This window comes from Apodemus sylvaticus, chromosome 12 (assembly GCF_947179515.1).
Source record: "Apodemus sylvaticus chromosome 12, mApoSyl1.1, whole genome shotgun sequence".
Classification (NCBI taxonomy): Eukaryota; Metazoa; Chordata; class Mammalia; order Rodentia; family Muridae; genus Apodemus; species Apodemus sylvaticus.
In genome coordinates, this window is record NC_067483.1 from 6,931,988 (window position 1) to 6,954,231 (window position 22,244).

The 22,244-nt window shown below is 36.8% G+C and overlaps 1 protein-coding gene across 2 annotated transcripts in view; it reads right to left on the reverse strand.

The window, feature by feature from the left end:
* Positions 1 to 15,298: 15,298 nt before the first annotated feature.
* The window catches only part of LOC127697709 (contactin-associated protein like 5-2), a 909,987-nt gene continuing 903,041 nt past the window's right edge, over positions 15,299 to 22,244 (reverse strand). For both annotated transcript variants that reach the window (XM_052201021.1, XM_052201020.1), the window contains exons 23-24: positions 18,406 to 18,477; positions 15,299 to 15,943 (exon numbers count right to left, since the gene is read on the reverse strand). In XM_052201021.1, the coding sequence (XP_052056981.1) occupies positions 15,747 to 15,943; positions 18,406 to 18,477 (269 nt within the window). In that variant the 3' untranslated portion in view covers positions 15,299 to 15,746. The remainder of the gene's footprint in view (positions 15,944 to 18,405; positions 18,478 to 22,244) is intronic.

The window sequence follows — 22,244 nt, forward strand, 5'->3', positions numbered from 1 at the left end:
CCCTGCTATTCCACTCCTGGGCATATACCCAGTGGAATCCCCAGCATGTCATAAGGAAACATGCTCCACTATGTTCATAGCAGCCCTATTTATAATGGCCAGAAACTGGAAAGAACCCAGATGTCCCTTAACAATGGATAGAGAAAATATGGTATATTTACACTATGGAAAGCTACTAAGCTATTAAAATTAATGAATTCATGAAATTCTTAGACAAATGAGTGGAACTGGAGAATGTCATCCTGAGTAACGTGACCCAATCACAAAAGAACACACATGGTATACATTCATTAATAAGGGCATATTAGCCCAGAAGCTCAGAATACTCAAGACACAATTCACATATCAAATGAAGCCCAAGAAGAAGGAAGGAGAGGTCCCTGTTCCTGGAAAGGCTTGATGCAGCAGTATAGGGAAATACCAGGACAGGGAAGCAGGAGAGTGATGATTGGGTTACAGGGGGAGGGAAGAGGGCTAATGGGACTTTTGGGGATGGGGAGCCAGGAAAGGGGAAATCATTTGAAATGTAAATAAGGAATATATCTCATAAAATAAATAAATAAATTATTACTTTAAATATGAGAAAATATCACAGGCACATTAATTATTCCTTGGTTCCTCTCCATCTTGTTGTGGCTAGCCCTTATACATGTCTTTCAACTATTCCCTCAGGAACTTCTCATTTCTTAGTCCTAGATGTCAAGGATGCAATTTTCTCTACCTCTCTAGATGCCCAATCACAGAACATATTTGCCTTTACCTGGACAGATCCTGATACCCTCTTTTCTACCTAATTTTCCTGGACTTTTCTTACCCAGGGATTATTCTACGACAACCCACACTTATTTGGCCAAGCCCTGACTTCTGACTTACTTTCTTTAAGTCTCCCTAAATCTAAGGTTGTACTTTATGTAGATTATGGCCTTCTCTGTAGTAGCCTCACTCTAGAGATTAGACAAGCTGACACCTCTGCTCTTCTAAATTCCCTTTCTAGTCAAGGCTACAGTCTCACTTTCTAAAGTACAACTGTCCACTTCTCAGGTCACCTATTTTGGACTAACAACTACCCCAACCCAAAGGCTATTACCTTAGGGAGAAAAAGTCTGATTCACTCTCTGTTCCTTATACAAGAGAAGGGATTTTATCTTTCCTAGGGATGGCTAGCTTTTTATATTCCTGGGTTCCTTCCTTTCCCCTCCTTTCTTGCCCTTTATATGATGCAGCCTTAGACCCTACCCATGAACCTCTTCTCAAACCTGTTACCAAGCCTTTCATAGGCTCTAACATACTCTTCTTTAGGCTCCATCCTTATGCCTCCTTGGCCTGACTTGTCCTTTTTCCTTCTACGTTACTAAAAAAGAGAAATTTTCCAATGTAGTCTTAGGTCACCAACAGGGGCTCACATTTGCACCTGTATATTAGATGTGTTTTTTTTCTGATCTAACTATTCATGGACGTGAGTCTTGTATTCATCTTTGTAGCCACCCAAATCCTTATTTGAGAGTCAAAAACATAACCTTGAAGTCTTCTTTTCTCAGAAACTGTCACAGCTGCTAACTTACAAATGCTCACAGACTCTCCTTCCCTCCAGAGTTCTTTCTCTTCAGGTAGCTCTAATAGAACACTCCTCATACACCTCTGAAATATGTATACCTCTTAATATTCCTAATCTTCTTCCTTGCCCTAATATTAACCATATCTATTTCAGTCCAACAATTAAACTTTAGAAGAAGTGTTACCTCATCCTTCACACATATAGGAGGGCACTTTGCCTCAAGCCATTTATACCTGATTTGCAGATGAAAGTTTTTTTCTATATGAATGTATCACAATAGCTGTCTATGCCATAGTGTCAGACACCAAGGTGGTGGAGGCACAGGCCCTTCTTGCTCACACCATTAATCAACAGGATAAGTAATAGCCTTTACATGTGTGTTTCAACTGGCACAAGGACAAACCCTCAACATCTACACAGATTCCAAATATGCTTCCAATATCCTCCCACCCCACACTGCTGTCTGGAAAGAGCTCGGGTTACCTACCACAAAAGGAGAATCAGTAAGCAATGCAAACCACATTATGGCCATGCCAAAAGCCTCTCATCTCCCCACAGCTATTGGGATTATTCACTGCAGATCCTACCAGACAGATAACTCTATAGTCTTTAAGCGAAACAACTTGGCTGATGAAGCAGCTACTGCTGTACCCCCTTAGGGGTCTAGACTCTTATGATCCTCCTCAAGAGATCCATACATTGCAACCCACATCCTCACTTTCACCCCCGGACACTCGCCAATCTCTATCCTATCATCCCCAACTCTTGTATCCTAACTGCCGAATGTTGTGCTCTTTTGTCAGACAAAAGCCTATTCCTGTGGATGTAAATTTCTTAAAATCTATCACTGCTTCTTGAAAAATCTGTCAGATGTCAGGATCCAACTAAGGATATCATAGCAGTCCTTTGTTAGCCATCAGTCAAGGGGTCCCCTTCCTGGAACAGACTGGCAACTTGAGTTTACCCACATGCCCACTGACAAACATGCCAAATACCCTGTTCTTGGTGAACACCTCAGGGTGCATAGAGGCATTTCCCACAACTAACAAAAGGGCTCAGGCATTCTCTGGTTTCTTCCTCCAAGAGGTCACCCCCCAATTTGGTGTCCCAGCCTTCCTCCAGTCAGACAATGGTCCTGAATTTACTTCCTAGATTTCTCAAATTCTATCTAAGGTCCTAAACATCCCTAGCCTTTTCTTATTCCCCATCACCCTCAATATTCAGGTAAGGCAGAAAGAACTAGCCACTCTTAAAAACAACTCTTGCTAAGCTGTCACAGGAACTTCACCATGACTGGGTAAACTCCTACCTCTGGATCTTTTCAGACTATGAGCTCTCCCCAAGCAACCTCTCCTAATCTCACCCATTGAACTCAGATATGGATGTCTAGTCCTAACTTCTAGTCTTTCATCTAAATGCTCTCCCCTCCCAGACCATTTGCTCACCCCATTATTTTGCAACCTCTGTTCTCTCCTATGGAATTTTGCTGACCACAATCTACCACAACCATACACTATCTCCTGTCCACTTCTTGTCAATACTGGAGACCAAGTCCTTCTATCCCCTCCAGATCACCAGTTCTCAAGCCTCTAGCCCAAATGGCAGGGCCCTTTTAAGGTAATGCTTCTGACACCCTATAGCTGCTAAACTTGAGGGACTCTTGTTCATACATAATTAACAGGACTATGCTCTGTTAAGCTTTGGAGGACATTGAGGTCACCCACCTTGTCCCCAATACCAGAAAATGAGACTCCACTCCATCATCTGAGCTCTACCTCACTGGATTAGTCATGGGTTTCTTGTCTTTCCCCTGTTTTTTGTTTCTATCCCAGGTAGCCCTTGCATCTGGAGATTCGAGGTTCATGAAACCCCCGCAGATAACAAACATTTTTTCTAAATAGGGTTAAGAAACTGCTCCATAGCCAGATGCCAGGAACTGATCCAAATTGCTATCATTTCTGTACCTGTTATCCTATCTAACTATTACAATCTTCATACTTGCTTTCCCTTTGACCAGACAAAAGATTATTGTAGGAAACAGCCAAATGAACATGGGGGTTGCCCATATTTGTCATGTCAGATACATATTCTAGGATCATGGACCAATCATTTCTTCTACCAATACTGCAAGAGACTCTTTTTATACATACAACACTCATGGAATTCCACATGGGAGTCAGGAGTTCATGGTAAACTCTACCATAAAAATCAACCCAGGTCCTCTGTAAGTACTATTCATAGACAGAGAAAATATGACTCAGGTGCCTAATCCCTAAATATCAGAAAAGTAGGGGAGATAATCAAACACTCCTGTGAGGTCCTTACCTCTTTGGCATTACCCTCCATAAATGGCATGAACTTGTCATTTGGTTTTTGTTTCAAACCTTGACCTCAGCATACCAACTCCTTAATGACATCAGACCTTGTCACTTTGAAGATTTCTGGTTGTCTGTACCCCCTGGAACTAACTCACAATGGTCAATTAAAACCTCTCCAGTGCCAAGTAACCTTACCTCACCTTTTGTCATCTTCCCTGACACTGATGTTCCTAGGACTCCTATCCTTTCCTCTATCACATTTTTTGGGTCTAGTAAACTGTTCTGAAACTTTGGTACATGTTCTGTAGGAATGCTAAGCTTCCTAGGCTGCAATAGAACTACAACCTTTGATATATCATCTATGCCACAATGCCCTGCAGTTCAAATTATGTCATTTATTTTTAGACTCAGGCATACCAATGCCTACCTGCCCACTGGTCAGGAGTTTGCACATTGGTACTCCTTTTCCCTGAACTAGGAGTAATCCAGGGAAATAAGCCCCTTCCAATCCCATGTGTAGATATGAAAGCTGACCAACACAAGAAGGAAGTTTGGGTCATGCCACTCTTGGTCACTGTAGGAATAGTCATATGTGTTGGTACTGGAATTTCAGGGACAATGACATCCATGACCAAATATAATAAATTCACTTATGAGTTTAGCAGTGGTTTTCAAAAAATGTCTGAAACCATACTTACTATCGAGAAACAGATTGATTCTATGTCAGCTGCGGTGCTTCAGGAACAATGGGCACTAGATGCCTGTCAGCTAAAGAATAGTCTTTGCCTATTCCTCCGAGAAGAATTTTATTTCTACATCAACCAATCTGGGATAGTGAGAAATACAATCCAGTAGCTACAGTCCCACATACAGATTTTCAGGGAACATGAGAACTCCAGTTCCAGGATTTTCAAAAACCTATATGGAAGTGGATACTTTTTTCATACAGCCTCTTCGATTCGTTTTCCTGGTGTTATTATTCACTCCCTGTCTCATTAATCTTGTTTCTATATTTCTTTAACAACAAATACAAATAAATTCTAACCAAACTATTAATCAGTTCCTGTTACAGGATTACCAGCAGCTGTCCACAGAGAAGACACTGTCCACAGAGGAACCTGATGTGAACATTTATCAAGGGAACCCAGATGGTGAAAGTCAGCTACATCCCAAAATTGATGATACCCAAAGAGAGCAGCAGGTAGCTTAAGAGGCACTATACCCCCATTCTCTTTTCACCATCAACTTCCCACTCCCAATTTTTTTTTTCTTTTTCACTTTTTTCTTCAATTCTGATAGCAGTCAGGATTGTCTCCAAACCCAGTGACATCACACCTAGGCAACAGTGTCCTGCTCACCTGTGGCAAAGGCAACTGTCAAAATATTCCCAGAATCGACTGCCTCCTCTCACCTCTACCTTTGAATGGTTATGTCACTAACAAAATAAAATGAAACTCTCTGACCAATCTCTCTCTCTCTCTCTCTCTCTCTCTCTCTCTCTCTCTCTCTCTCTCTCTCTCTCTCTCTCTCTCTCCTCTCTCTTCCTCTCCCTTTCCCTCTCCCACTCTCTCTCCCCCCTCTCTTTCACTCCCTCCCCTCCCTCCCTCTCTCACGCCCTCCCTCTCTCACTCCCTCCCTCTCTCACTCCCTTCCTCTCTCACTCTCTCTCCCTATTTTGTCTTCTTCACCACCTTTACCCCTTTCTCCTACAATAAACCTCATGTGGAACACGATAAAGTTTAGCCCAGGAAAATTCCTTCTTCATGAGCCAAATACTTGGTTAGCAAGAGACTGAATGATTGTATCCTCCACAAATATTTGCACTGAAATGCTAACAATGAAAATGCCATTAGAAAACAAATCCTGCCAGTGGTGATACATGCCATTACTTCCAGCACTCAGGAGACAGAGGCAAGCAAATCACTGTAAATTTGAGGCCAGCCTTGTCTATAATGTGAGTTCCAGGATTGCTAGGGCTACACAAGGAAACCCTGTCTTCAAAACCAAAAACAGACAAGCAAACAAATCAAAACAAGACAAACACACAAATAAAACAAAAAATCAAAATTGAGGGTATACGTTGATTAGATGATAAACTGTGAATAAAATTCATACCTTTACAAAAGAGGATTATACTTTTTTTAAGCATATAATAGTTGGATATGAATAAAATTCCTTTTTCTGTTTATTTTATTTCATCTTTAAAACAGGATCTCCTACAGCAGGGGCTGGTCTTGAACTGCTTATGTAAATAAGCATAACATTCAATTTCTGATCCTCCTGTCTCTTCCTTCTGAGGACTGGGATGACAAGTGTGCAACATCATATCCATTTTTAAAATATGATGGAAATCTAAGCCAGTGGTTTGTGCATTATATACTAAGCAAAAAGAATTTTTAGTAGTTTGATAAAAATGTGTTCATTTTGGCACCCTCCTCTTGGACTGCTAGTGTCAAGAACTGTTAAAGAATACAAAAATAGCAGTAAAGACAAAACTTTGCAATTCATAAACTAGGCAGGAAAAACAAAACAAAACAAACAAAAAAAAACAAGCAAAGAAAACAACAAACCTACCAATCCACAAACAAAGTGAGGCCAGTCACAGTCATATTGTGAGAATTCATTACAGTGTATTTGGCCTTTGAAATTTGTAGTCCCCCTATATTTGTTGTCCCTCTATATTTCTGTTCCTATTAAAGCAGTGCTTCTTAACCTATGGTTTCTGACCTCTTTGTAGGAAAATATCAGATATACTGCTGGATGGATATTTACATGATGATTCATAACAGTAGAAAAATTAGAGTTTGCAGTAACAATGACATTTTATCGTTGTGCTCATCAAAAATGAGGAACTGTATTAAATGATCGCAGCATGAGGAAGGTTGATAACTAGTCGATTAAGGACATTCTTTCAGGGAGGTCTGGAGGGACATGAGTTCCATCATCCAGCAAACTAGGCAAACTCCAGGCCAGTAGAATCTCAAAAATATAAAGTTGTATGGTTCATTATGAACATCTTCTGATGTTGTTTTTTTATCCTTCATTTAAACATAAAGACAAGAAAAGGGATAGACAACCCATACAACTTTCTTTTTCTTAGTTATTCTGCAAATGCTGACCAAAAGGTAAAGGTAGAGTCTGTCTAACATAAGCTTTCATTGACATATCTCATTTTATATGTGACCATGATTAAGCCCCCCAAGATACGGGAAAGAAACAAATGTTTTTGCTAATGAATGAACATTATTTTAAAATTCCTTGCCTGATCGGAAAATAAACCTCAATATGAGAAGATATGCATTTGTTTACTTACTCTCAGCCAAATACACCATTTGAAATCTGAAGACATGCCTGGAGGTCAAGTTAATTGATACTGAAAGCTACAGCAGTTTTTTTTTTTTAGGATAATTTTTACTCGTTATTCAAAATCATGCCATCTTTGTAAAGCAGGTTACCTCAAATAATTTCTAAAGATTATATGCAAATTACATTTCTTCACTATTACTAGGTTGAACTATGAAAACCATAACAAGAGCACAGATGATGTTTCCAACACATTCAAACAGTCACTGAACATGGATGAATTCCATGTACATTCAGTTCACTTGGGCACATATTACATGCTTTCTATGAATTATAAAATGATGGGCTGCAAAGGTAATTCATTTTGAATGATCTTCTAATGCAAATATAAAGAGCTAAATAGAGTAGTGCCTGCCTGTAATGTACTCTGGAAATGGAAAAATAGAGATAGATGCATCTGTAGGGCTCACTGGACAATAAATCTCATAAGATTGAAGAGCTCCAGGTTTAGGTTCAATGTCAGAATGTGTCATTATAATAATAGTAATAATAATATAATATAAATATAATAATATTATTATAAAATATAAAATTATATTATTATTTGATAATGATTAAGAGATATTGGCAATCACATGCTAGTGTGGAGTGAATGGGAAACACATGCAAACATACATACATACACATAGATAGATACATGATAGATAGATAGATAGATAGATAGATAGATAGATAGATTTCAATTTTTATTAGCAAAACGAGGAAATTTCTGTGCTTAACTGATTCTAAGTCACAAAAGTAGGTGTCAGGATATTAAGACATTACATAGAAATGATTGTTTTTTCTGGCACTTGTACCCGTGCAACTCATAAAATCTGTAGCTCAGAATTTTAATTCAAGAAGCTCTGTAGTTCTTGATCCTTTCAGCTGACTTCCAATGTTATCTTTGTCACATTTTTATTATGGATCTAATAATGACCCTAAGTATATTTAATGAGTTTCAGGTAGCCCATTTCCCTAAAATAATAGGCTCTACTCTCCCCTCTACAAATAAAACAAAAAAATCTTATACTATCCATTTGTATCCTATCCAAATCTTCAGTCTTGTTCTCCTTTATATTCTCCTGCATTGCATCAGCAAACCTAACTGATTCATTCTTGACTCATATACCCTTGGAATTTCCCCAATCTCATGTTGTCCTAGTGCTACATTCTAAAAATTTTAGTTTCTTCTTCTTCACTTCTTCCTTCTTGTTCTCTGTAATCCTTTCTGGACTAAGAAGATTAAGAATTTCCAGGGGGAGGAGAAAGTGCTCATGGGACTTTTGGGGAGGAGGGAACAAGGAAAGGGGAAATCATTTGAAATGTAAATAAAGAATATAGCTAATAAAAAATAAAAAAGAATAAAAAAAAATAAAAATATAAATTAAAATAAAGGAATTTTTGACATTTCCTCTTTGACAGAGTTCATTCCATTGTAGGGAGTTTGCTTATTCCTTTGTGCATTTGTTTGTTTGTTTTTATGAGACAGTCTTGTGCAGCTCAGGATAGCCTTGAAATCACTATGGCCTTAGAATTGTGATTCTCTTCCTTTTCCTTCCTGAAGAATAGTGGAATTATATGTGAGCATCACCATTCACTGTTTATTTGAAGTTGGGAATGAAACCCAGGGCATTTGTGCATACTTATGAAGCCCTTTACCATGTGATTTACATCCAAGCCCATTAAATTATATTTATTTTTATTAATAAATCTATGTCTACCAGACGAGTAATAAACACAAATTTAAATAAGCACTATAGGATGACAAATCTCCTCCAGACTAACGTGCACCTGTTCTTTAGAACATAGAGCTGCTGCTATGTAACAATGTTCCAGAAGACAGAAATTTTGGCTAAATAAAACACAAATTAGACACTTGGAAATACTTAAGTAAGGATGGATCAAGAACATTTTAACCACATTAGTGAGTTTCTTGCAGGCACTTTTGTGTGTGCTTGACATGCAGCTTGGGATAAATCAGTTAAGAAGAAGAGAACCCTAGACAGTACATTAAGCTACACTGAAATCAATGAACACAGAGAGTGTTTGTGTTTTTTCATGAGTCATGTTGGCTCATGAATGATCTAAGAAATCAAAGTAAGTAGTGAGGAATTAATAACTTGACACCTCATTAACCAACAACAAAGCAGAAAGACATATTTGTATTCCACACGAAAAGATACAAAATTCTTTCTTTATTAAATATACAATATTTATGTGCAAGTCTTATTTCTATACAGCAAAAAAAACCATAGAAAATAAAGAAATTGAAGTCTAAGTTTAACATTCTCCATACAGTATATTAAGACATATTACATGGTCTACAAAACAGACATGGAATGTGACAACATCATATGGGACTAGGGATTCTGCTACAGTAACAAAACCCAAAGAAAAAAAAAGAGTCTCATGTTAACCATAAAAGAAATACATGGTGTATTTTTTGCCTCTGTTGTGCTTTTATCAAAAGAAAGCCTGTTATATATTTGGCAAATTGTCTTTTATACATTGCTATTTATTTTCTGTAAGTGATCTCCCTGGTCTCTCATTCTTCCAAAGAAAGTCCTGACCATGTAAGGAAGACTCTAGTTTTTCATTTCAAATGAACATGGAAAGTCTTTGTCTTTGGAATTTGGAAATTTCATAAATTAATGTGAAGTGTTGCCTGCTTTATAAGATGTGTCTTGTGTCTTCAGGTCACCCCTGCCATAGGTGTTCTGGCAGTTAGAACTGTCTGTTACAGAGAACACAGGCTATTGAGAAGCCTGTTTATTCCCAAGTTCAGAATAAAATTACTGACATTGACCTTCACCAATAGAAAATCCTTCTCATGATACAATCAAACTACTTTGAGCCAGGTATGGTTATTTATTTATTTATTTTTTTGCAATGGTACTTAAGGCAGGGCAAGATTATTCTTATTAATACTGTTATTCAAAGAGAAAAGATTAAGTTATTACTTCATGTAAGTCTTTAGGTCATAGCTGAGTGTGATGTAAAAGTAAATCTAGACATAGCCCCATTCATTTCATTCTATGATGTTGCAATGAAAATGTACATCTGAGGAATGAATTAAAGAAAGCTATAGGGTGACAATGGCCGGTTCTTCACACCAAGTGTCTTTTCCATGTCCTCTAGTATTTACCGCTGGCTTTTGAAGCATGGCACAGTGCAATGCTAATGAGATTATGACTAGGACATAATCGCCAGCACATATAAGCTTTGTCATAACTTGTGATGAGCCTCCTAATTTTAATCTGCTACGTGATGCAAATTTTATTTGTCTACTGAGGAAATCATGGGAAGACTCCTCACAGTTTCAGTCTGAAATAGATGCAGTGACATACCATTTTATCATTATGCACGCCATGAAGGCATGAGAACGGAAAGAAAAGGAAGAGCACTAGACTGAGAATTTTATTAAGGGCAATGGAACTTGGAATCTTGATCATTGTTTATTTTACTTTAGGCTGCAATTAGGGTACTCACCATGGATAGATAAAAATCACTGTGGTGATAATCCCAATGCATCTCTAGAATATACTAGTGAAATATAAAATTCAAAAATCATTAGGTTAGAGGGAAAATGCTATGTGAGGATGAATAACACTTTTCTCATATGTTACACAATATTATCTCTTCCCTAAGGTGTTAAAAAAATGAATGAAAGAGAATCCTGAATAAGAAGCCAAGGAAATGTGAGGAGATCCATCCTTCCTTCATAGTGGAAACTTTGGCTCTCTTCAACTCCAAATGCAATTACTTATTCCATGAATAGACTTTTCCTACTTGTGTCCTGTTAAGTCTGCTCTAACAAAGAAGACCACTGTTCCTTAATCCTTACTTATATAGACTGCAAAGATTAGAGGACTAGCATACAAAGTCCACTGTTTCACTACAAAAAGTGATTATTAATCATGTATAGAGTACCTTAGTGCAAAGTGAAGGGACCATATATGAATAGGAAAAAAACAATTATTAGAACCTTGCCTGAGGCATTTAAAGAATTTCCAACACAAATAATTCTTTTCTCCCTACAAAGTAGATATGGACTTAGTTTCCTGAATAATACTTGGAGAACAGCCCTGCTAAGATTTACTGTGTGTGTGTGTGTGTGTGTGTGTGTGTGTGTGTGTGTTTTATATTCTCTTTCAAGTGTATCAACTATTTAGAATCTGTGAAGACAGATATAAGAAAGATCAAAAAAAATTTCAAAACAAATGACGTAAGGAATATTCAAGGTAAAGACAGAGAGATGTTGAGAAAGTCCTAAAGTGTACAGAAGTGATTCAGATAAACTGAGTCTTTTAAAGAATGTATTTTCAATCTGTGTGAAGGAAATGAGAGAATACTCAATCATTCTTCAAGAACTGAAGCATGTTTGCATTTTCCTGTCCAACTCTTCCATTATCCTCCTTTGCCACATGCAGGTATAACATTGTATGTTTATTTACTTAGTTGAAACATGGCCTGGAGGACAGTTGCCAAGTAAACATCAGCAAGTATTTCAGGAATAATAAGTGGAAGAAAAATATAGGTGTTTGTGGGTCTCTTACCGGGTGGCAGTTGTAATAGAGTAAATGGATTGTAGCTCTAGAGAATTCCAAAGGAGTGAAACAGTTGGTAGACAAACAAACTAAACAATAGCTCCACAGATTGGTGTCCATGTCCATGAATACAATGGGGATATTATAAGTGTACCCTCCCAGTGTGAATTTTCTAGTTGAGAGGATATGGTATGGTAAGAGAACATGCATGAAATCCAAGGATGGAAAGAGCCATATAGAACATACATTAGTATGAAGTTGCTTACATTGGAAGCACATCAATAAATTATTCACTCAATAAACAAATTATAGGTCTCAGAGATTTTCTTAAGAGTAGTCAAATGGTTCTTTAGGGCACAGTGGAGTGATTTAAAAACTTCAGACCAACAACCACAGTAAGGGAGATCTAAAAGATCTATGGCATAAGTGGATATCCACCAAAGAAATAATAACAGAAGGAAGCAGAAGAAAACTGCTCTTCTCTGCTTCCAGTCTTTACTTGGGCCTCTCACATATAGAAGCATATATTTGAAATGCTTTTACAAGAACATAAAAATTAGCATTTTTCAAATGTATGATGTATAAGCAGAGATGATGGTCTGTAGCTTGTCAGAGTCAGGTATTTCTCTCTGAGTTTTGAGACTGGTTTGATTTATAATAGAACACAAATCAGCCTGGCCTACCTATTGAAGCACATGTACAGAAATTGTGTGATGCAGTTATTATTTCCCCTCTCTTTGCTGAAATACACTATTTACTATCCTCTACAGAAATTTTTCTGCATGGGCAGTTCCCTAGTTTGAGGAAGGGAAAAAAAGCATTCATCTCTGGTAGAATTAATAGGTTAAGACACAAGATATGAAGACTTAGCCAGAAATATGTTGTCTTCTAAAAGTCTCTGGAAACCATTTATAAAGTAAATGTGCACATTATTTTCTCTCTGCTCACTGGTGCTCTGTGTGGGCTTCTCTTTCTGTAGCACTATTGAATAAGTAGATAATCCAATCAGATCTGGCCACCATGCTCTTGCTTCTCACTGTGATGCGATTCAATGTAGGAGAGTGCAGATTACTACATTTTCACCTGGTGTATGTGTTGTGGTGTTGATAAAGAATTATGAATTAGCCCTGAGATTACATATAATAATGCACCAACTTGACATGTATCCACCATTTGTTTACATGCTCAGTGTTCTGGTCTGCACAGCCTGCACACTAAGGATGAAACCTGTAAATTGTGTGCTATGAAGAGAGCAGAGACAGGCTTCATGCATTTCCCTACATGATTACCTATTAGTTCATATTAGAGGATGGGGAAACTACACACTTAGTTGGCTTGTAACACCATTTCTATCCATCAACATCAGGTCAGCAAAATGTAGTGCTTGTTTTTAAGGACTACTGTTACAAAATAGTCTAGTAGGGACACTCACTTTTTCCTTCTCATTTCACTACTAGAGGTGCTTAGGGATAAACTTCAGCATGACCTTCATTTCTGGTAAGAAAAGAATATGCAGCCAAAGGAAAGTATGATTTATAAAGTCTTATATAGAGCCATAAAATTCAAAAGTAGAAACTGCACAACAGGGAGGTAGAATAAAAAGGAAATATACTCTTAATATCTATTGTTTTATTAGATGAACATTCCTATTATTAAAGATATAAAAATTTAAAGGGGATGTTTGTTAGAATTACTTTAAAATAATTTCACTAGAAAAAATTAACAATATTTCAAAATAGGAAAACTATGTCAGAATTGACAAAAAATATTAAGGAAAAAACATGTTTTTTAGACAATATCTCATATTTGTGTTGTGTTTCACATCCCATCCTTCCCTGTGTAGCTTTGTCAGGGAATTAAAGGTACAGATGGGAAATTGGATTAAACTAGTAAGTTCTTTACAAAGAACCTCCTTGTCCTGGGCAGTCATGGACAGTAAGAGGTAGGATATTTACCAAGAATATGGATGGCCTACTGACTGTCAAGTACCTGTGTTGCAAGTCAGGTCTGACTGGCAATGGGAATTAGCCAGAATCTCTTTTCTAGTATTTCCTGGGGATAGAAATATTTGGATTATTTTCTCCCTATTTTTTTCTTGGAGGTGGTTCAAGGGGACAGTTAAAAATATTGTTACCATAAAATGATCAAGGTTACACAACAATAGCAAGTTCAAGATGCTTCTTTGAATGAATTTTATGTTTTGCTGCCAAAATAACCCAAAGCCTGAGGTGCATTACTGTCTTACTTATGCACACCCATACACTGCATGTGATACCTATGTGTACATGGGTTCAAGTAGAAATTGAAAACGTAGTGTGCTTCATAAACTAAGGCCTCCCATAAAGTCCTCTCATCTAGAGGTAACCACACTGCCCCACACAACTTCCAGTCCCTTGCCCCTTGGGAAATATCTTAATTTTTAGAATGAACTCACTACATGTTAATCCTGGTAACCTGTACTTTCTTCCATTACCAGACATTTCTTTATTCGATCAAACTTTCATGATTTTTTTTATCTTTTATGTGGCTTTTTTCCTTATTTTTTCCATGTTTCTTACAATTTCAGTTAGGTTGGCCTAAGTCTTTTCATGGAAACAATTTAGACTTGTATTCAAATTCTGTTTATGCTGCCACAATAAATATACATGTATATTTCTTTTCTTAGAAAACTCTTAAAAAGATGATAGCTAACATGTTCTAGTAAAGTGGAGAAGGCAAGGGGCAAGTTCCAGGAACATCTACCTTCTCTTGCCTTTCTTGAAACCTCTTGGTATCCATGCCTCAAAATAGCAGAGCTAGAGAGAATCAAAGTAGGTGCTTACTATTCATTCATTTAATATTAGAAAGTACTGAAATTCTATAGAAAGGAAAATGAATTGAGTTAGAAAGCTAATTATGGTGTGGACATTAAACTAACAAAGTTGAACATCTCTTGTTTCTTTCGAAATGCCACAAAATCCAGCAGGCAAGAAGGGTTTCCCTCAGCCCTGTATCTACCAAAAGGTTGTTCTTATAACGGGGACCCTATGAGTACATTCTGTTTGTTCTCCAAGGTGCTATGAGAATCTGCCATTCTATGTCCCATGTAGACTTATAGCCTCTCTCAACTCAGCTTCTCAACTCCTTCATGGAGTCATGTTCTCTTAGAAATTTAAGTCCTGAGTTGAGAAATGCTACTGGCAGGAAAATGAATGCTGCTTTGTCAGCATGACACATTAAATAGGCCTATTGTTCTTTATGCCATTCCTTATGAGAGAATTACCTGATTTACAAACAAACATCATACACACACACACACACACACACACACACACACAAATACTCACAAAGCCTATATCCCTTTGTGACCTAATATCCCGTTGTGACCTAATATCTCAAAACTTCCCTCTTCTCTCAGAAGCAACCTAAAAGTACAAATGTTGCTTTCTCTGAGTAGATTTACTTTTTTTCATACTTTTTTGATTAATTGGGAAACTGCTTCATGATAAACTCATCCCTTAAAAAATGAACTAACAATATATTTTTCTGGCTCATAAACTCCCTTTTCTTCTCTAGGGCCATAATACCTAAAAATATGATATTGACCAGGGACAATAGTTAAAGGCAAACACCACAGAGCTCAAGTCTAATAGAAGCTGGCAAGAAAAAGTGCCTGAGAATCTGAAGAGTGAAGCTTAGAAACTGGACTACAATCATAGAATGTGCATGTGGGAACATGTGCCTCTTCCTTGTTAAAAACAGTGAAGTCTCTATCCCAATGGTCATTTCTACAATGACACATATGTCAATGGATTACAATATTCATAGCTACCCAAACTCCTGAGCTGAGTCCAGGAGATAAGTGTACTTGGTGGATGCATGTGCATTCTAGAAGATCAATGGCATGTGAGAGAAAGAGAATGCCTAAATTAAAATAGAGAAGAGAAAAAAAAAGAGATAGAAACCTCCAATAAAAAAAGGGCCTGATGGCTCTACAATAGCTCAGATGAAATATTCCCGTTTGCACTCGATGGCTGTATTTTGCAAGTCAATGTCATTTCTAAAGGAACTGTCCAAGTTGTCTGGGTATTCCTTCTCCTTCGTCTGATTGGTATGGTGTGATTCTTTGTGCTGATAGAGGAAGTGGATCATGATTCCAATGACACAAAAAGTGATAAATGTCACAACTGCTATAATGCCTGTTGGGAAAAAAAGGGGATAGGAGGAGAAAAGAACAATGTCACTGAGAAAATTCAATCTAGACAAGTGCCAACATTTGATTAAACAAAAGCCAATATACAAACACACATAATCGACCCCATATCTAGAAATAAAGAGCTGTTCAGAAGCCTTTAACTTTCAGATTCTATAAAAGCTCATGTAAGCACAGTATTGAGGAAGGAAGACTGCTCATTCTAGAAGGTTATATTGATAACCAAAGAATAAGTATAGTATTAGTACAACAAAGGATTTGTTTCCAGAATTATGTTTTGTTTTGGTTTTTGCTTGATACCAATTCCAAACTTCACAGAAATTTACATACACCAAGTCTTGCCAAGAACCATTTTGTCTAAACCACCTCCCCTTTTTTCTGTCTGTCTCTGTTTTTATCTCTCTGTCTCTTTCTCTCTTTCCTCAATCTTTTCTCTTTTTCTCTCTCTCGTACTTGCATGAGTGTGTGTGTGTGTGTTTGTCTATGTGCATGTATGCATGTTCATGTATATGTGTGTATGTATGTGTATATATGTATATGGATATGTAGGTGTATGTGTGTAAGTGTATATGTGTGTGTAATTGACTGGCTTACATAACAGTTGTGTTAATGACAAAAGACAACTTTCAGTAGTTGTTCTTGCCTTCTACATTATTTTGAGGCAAGTCTCTAATGGTCTCTCTTCCATTTCTTTCACCATTCTGGACTATATACAGATACTTCATTTCAAAATAAATGAAGAAAAACTCAACTCAGTCAGCAACAAACAACATGTATACAAAATTAATAATATCAACATCAGAAATAATTTTATTTCTGTTGAAGTATATGTATTTGCATATTTCATATTTTCTAAGTTTTCTAACTAGTGAAATGGTACCTATTTTAGAAGTTTGTTGCTGGTCATTGTTCAGCATTGCCAAGAGGAATTCTTTGGTCTAAATGATACTATTTATGTGACTCAATACTACACAATTAAATATATAAATCTATGTTCTACCACTTTTTAAATAGCTGTGACAATAATTAAGACCACCTATGTTTGTCATACACTCTAAATTCAGTTTGTAATACATTTCCCAAATATTTTCCAAGAAAAATACAAGATCGAAGTTCATAGTCTAATCAGGGTGGTAACAAATCACTATTCTGAATCATAAACCGTTGACTTAAAATGTTCCAGGTGTTTCCTTTTTTCTGCCACTGGTTTGAAGGGGTTACTGCAGGCTGGCAGTGTCCCAGGGTCTGCTTTTGGACTTTGAAAACCTTTGCACTCTCAGAGAGACTCAGGAGCACTTACAATGACTCCAGAAGACCAAAATCCAGACTTTACTTATTAAATGAGAACTTATAGTAATCGAAAAAGCACATAATTTTCTATGATATTTACTGATTTAAAAGAAATATCAAGTTCAATCATCATCCCTGGTGCTTCTACTGCTTCTCTGTTATCCTACTGTGATGGACTCCTTCCACCCAAGTCCTTTTTTTTTTTTTTTTAAACCAGTGTCTCTGCTACTACCACTGCCTGATTTTCTAGGTCCTTTCTCGTGTGCTCATTCTAGGCAGGCCTTAATCATGCCTCTCACCTTATATCAGTACAGATCTGATCTAGAGTATAAGTGAATTAAATTGGAGTAAAATGAATGACTCCTACTGATTTTATAGAACTCCATCTATTGTGAATCCATTCATCCCATCTGGAAGAATGCAGTGATAAGGTACCAGCTAGAGTTATATATCATCAATGGATTTTTATACCTCAGGCATCTTATATTAAACCAAACATGGAACACAATCTATGTTGTAAAACCAGATGATAGCATCAAACTACTGACTACTACAGGCATTAGACTAGCTAAGAGAATGAAAAGTAGAGTAGGGTTTAACCAACTGTCAACTCAAATACAATAACATAGGCAAAGGTGGTGGAGGATGAGCTATAAGCAGAACAGGCAAGCGCTATATCCACAACCAGACATACTTCTAGATTTGGAACTTCAGTCGTGTTGGTTTCATCTTGTTCATTAGATCTAACCCAAGTGACTCAGTAAAGAAAAACTGACAACGACTGCAGCATTGTCCATCTGTCTGCCCCAGTGTGACTTCATTCCACACATAATTTTATCGGTCTGTTTTGTTTGTGCTTTAGAAGTGACCAGTGGATGAAATGGACATGATCTGGGAAGGCTGCCTGAACAGAAATGCTCCAGCTGTTGCTTCAGAAATCAGCTCCCTGCTGATTTCCCTGGTAAAATGAAGCCAAAGAGCTTTGGCACTGAAGGAGGATATGCCATTAATCTTGTACTATGCATGAATAGGCTAAGTGCTGAAGAGAGTGCTTGATTCTGTGTTCTAGATCATCATAGGGAAGGAAGGCTTCAGATAACTTTCAGCAGAGAAGAGGGTCATAGATATCTCCTGCTTTCAGTAATGATGGCAGCTTACCTCCAATGAATGCAGAGTCACTCTGGATTGCATTTGTGAGTGGTTCGCGCTCATTTGTTTTTCCAAAGGGATCTTGAAAGAGGAAAATACACAAAAAGTAAATTTTGCCATTTAGTCAAACACAGAAATCGAATATGCAGTGTACATCTATGAAATATAACAAGATTGCTGTAATGGGATATGAACTAGTGCTTGAAAGGAACCCAAGTAAATGGTATTTAAAATGATATACTGAATCCAATTCCAGAACCTATATTAAAGCTGAATTCTGGATGTCTTAACTTTACTCTGAGTGAGAGAGTAGCTAGTCACATATCTAGACAACATAAAGGCAAAAGAAAGACTGTGGTTCTGAAACAAGATGAAGAAGAGACCTGACTCCCACTGCCTTGTCCTCTCACCTCCACAGGTTTCATGACATATACATGAACGCAGTTTGTACATATTTAAGGATGAATAAAATTGACAGCTTACAAGCTTATAAATTGTGAAATAGCCTTGAGCTGGGTGAAGGTGCTGCCTGGCCCATGCACCTTCAGTCTTCCCTGCAGACTTCTAAATTGCTAGAGAATTCACTGGTTGGAATAGTTGCCTTTTGCTCTAAACACACTTTCCTCTTTGCCTTAATGTCCTCTGGTGGAATTGATAGCAGTAGACCTGAGTCTGATGACAAGGATAGCTGAAGGCATTGGAAGAATTAACCCTTGAAGCAGCCCTCACCAGGAGAACAGCTGACTAGTGTGTGTTCTTAACTTCTGAGCCATTGTTCTTGTCTAATTTTTCTTTTGAGACAGGTTCTTATATATATATATATATATATATATATATATATATATATATCTGACTGGATTTTAACTTACTATGTATTGACATTGAAGACATAAAGGAGAAGAAATAGAGACAGAGAGAGAGAGAGGAAGTAAGACAAGAAGTAAGATAAACAGGAAGAGGAAAATGGGGAGAAGCTGGGAAGGAGATAGGGAAAGAAGAAAAGAATATGAACATGGACAGAAAAGAAGATAGAGAAGGGTAAAGAGAGAAATTCTTAGATGTAGAAAGACAGAAGACAGTCACAAGGAATCAGAATGAGAAAGATGTAAAAATGGGATGGAAGGAACTAGGAAGGAGTACAGAAGAAGCATCAGAACTCAGGGAGACTGTCAGATAGTACGTAGTATGTCAGAGGCAGAGAGAGTGGCTGGAAGGTACGGAAAGAAAAAGTTAGTGAGGAATGTAGATGACAGGAACAAATGCCAGATATTTAGCTACTACCTCCTATGTACTTACAAATCTTTTACTCAGGTATATTGTGTGACAAGGCTCCTTCCTGGAACTCTTATTTTTTCATGAATACTCAAATCTTAACTTCCACAGTTCATATAATTCCTTTGCCCCAACACAGATCAAATTAGTTCCAATTTATTTAGCCTATGTGCTAATTTTAACAATAAAAAAATATATTCCTGATGTAAACCCATATTTATTCATTTCTAACATGTTTAGAAGTTGATAGGATAAGACATTTACTTTATAAATTTGAATTCTTTAGTATTCACTAATTCTACAAAGAAAACATAGAAGATGTAATAGCATGATAGATTCGGAAGAATGTTTGGTGACCATGTTCTACAAAGTAACTTTTATCACACAAGTGATATATTTCATGAACATTTACTCTTCACTGTTGATACTCATTTAATATGATATTTGAAAATCAGATCTTAGCTTTAACTTTTTCTCCTCCAAAAATAAATGCCTTAGTGTAAATGCATAAACACATCAGTCTACCCATACTTGCCATTTGCCAGTTATATACCAACCATCTGTCTACCCATCTATTCATCTAGCTACAATGTCTATGTCAAAAATGTAATACCATATGAGTATATATATTTACATATATATTATAGAATGACTCCCACATTTGTGTATAATACAGACATTGCTTACTGAATAAGAAAGTGTGAGTTTTCACCCAGTACTAAATATACTAGATCTCACCAGATACATAACAATAGTCATATATTTCCTTTGAAAAAATCTTAATTTGATTGTGTCAAAAAGTAATTGAAAAAAGACATGGTCATTTTTTTATATCTGCTCCTACACTGTAGTTGAAGATTGGTCTATCAAAGTTAATGGAGGAAATTAATGATCTAGTTTTTTTCCTAAATTTTCTGACAAATTTGTATATCTTATTGTCTAGGATATATCCAAACAATTTAGCAATTCCAGGAAGTTGCTGAAACTGACAAGAAGCAGTAGGTCCTTCCTTCCCCAAGCTTTTGTAGGACTGATTAATAATGCTCTCATATCAGTCAATGTTTCTGGAAGGTTCTCAGATCAGCAATTCTGCTGAAATGGGCAGAGATTAGGAAGACTGCCTGGTAGAGACCTTGACTGAACTGTTGAGCTGCCTACAAATTTTGTAGTGAGCTTTGTCAGCTTATAAAAGCTATCACCCCATGCTTGGGTAGGCTATGGAGATGAATCTCTTTTAGTCATTTCTATTCCTGTGAGTAATCAATCCCCCAAATTCCTGTAAAAATCACCAATAAAACCCACTGGTTCATCAAATAAGAATTTGGTTTTATCTTAGCTTTGGTCTATCAACAGTTATTGATCTGAGCTAAGTAGATATTTCTTCACATCTTCTCAGGAATATTGTCACACAATGCTATGATAATTAATTCCTAGGGACAGTAAATGTTGTAAAGTACAAGCATGTCTTTTACACACAGAAAATGCAAGTCCACAGCCTTTATCCCCAACCAGCTTGTTATTTAGCTTAACCTCCACAAGTAAATGTGCTCTCTTCTCTAAACATCATTCAGAACATTATAAGACTACTTGAAATAATCTACATAGCACATGTTTGTCAAAATTCCTCAAAAGATCCAATCCTAATAGTCTCAAGCTTGTCAGCCTTGCATCTCAAAAAAAGGCACAATCAAGAACTTAAGCCCAATTTTTTCCTAATTCTTTGTTGCTGACTAACCTCCCCACTGATTTATATAAGTTAGATAGATGTTTGATAGATAGATGATAGATATGCATGAAAAAGTACACATGCACACATATACACAGACATTTGCATGCAAACATATATACACATACGTGCACATACCAACACACACTGGAATATTACTAAGCCACAAAAATTTGATCTCTTCATTCAAAAACAATGTGGGCAAAACAAATATCCCATCAAGTGGAATAAGTTCCTCATGGTAAAGAAACAGTAACAAAAACTAATAACAAAGCAAAATGAAACTTGACAGGAGCTTGAGCTTAGTTGGTTAAGAAAAACAAACTTTATCATTAATAAACAATTCATAAAATGAACAAATATGTTTTTGAACAAATGTTCTCATCAGACGTACAAGCACACAGAGTATAAATAGGTAAAATTATGTACAGGAAATGCATTTATCTATGTTTATGTATATATGTATTAATGTTTATGTGTGAATATGCATGTGTTTAGTCAAGTATGTGATCCAATAGGAGCCAGCACTAAAGTCAAGATAGATTTTTGGTGTTTCCTTTAATCATATTTCATGGTTCTTTTTAAGACTATATCTCTGAATGAACCTGGAGCTCAGTAATTCTGGTTGGCTGGCAAGGGAGCACCACATATCTCTTACTTTTGACCAAGAACTGGGTTACAAATCCTAGCTGACACACATAAACTTTTATGTGGGTACTGGAAATTGTAACTCAGGTCCTCATTATTATACAACAAACATTTGAGACATTAAGCCTTTCCCTATCTGCTTCCAACTAATATAATACAAAACAATCATTACATAATACATTCAAAGTATCACATTTTAAAT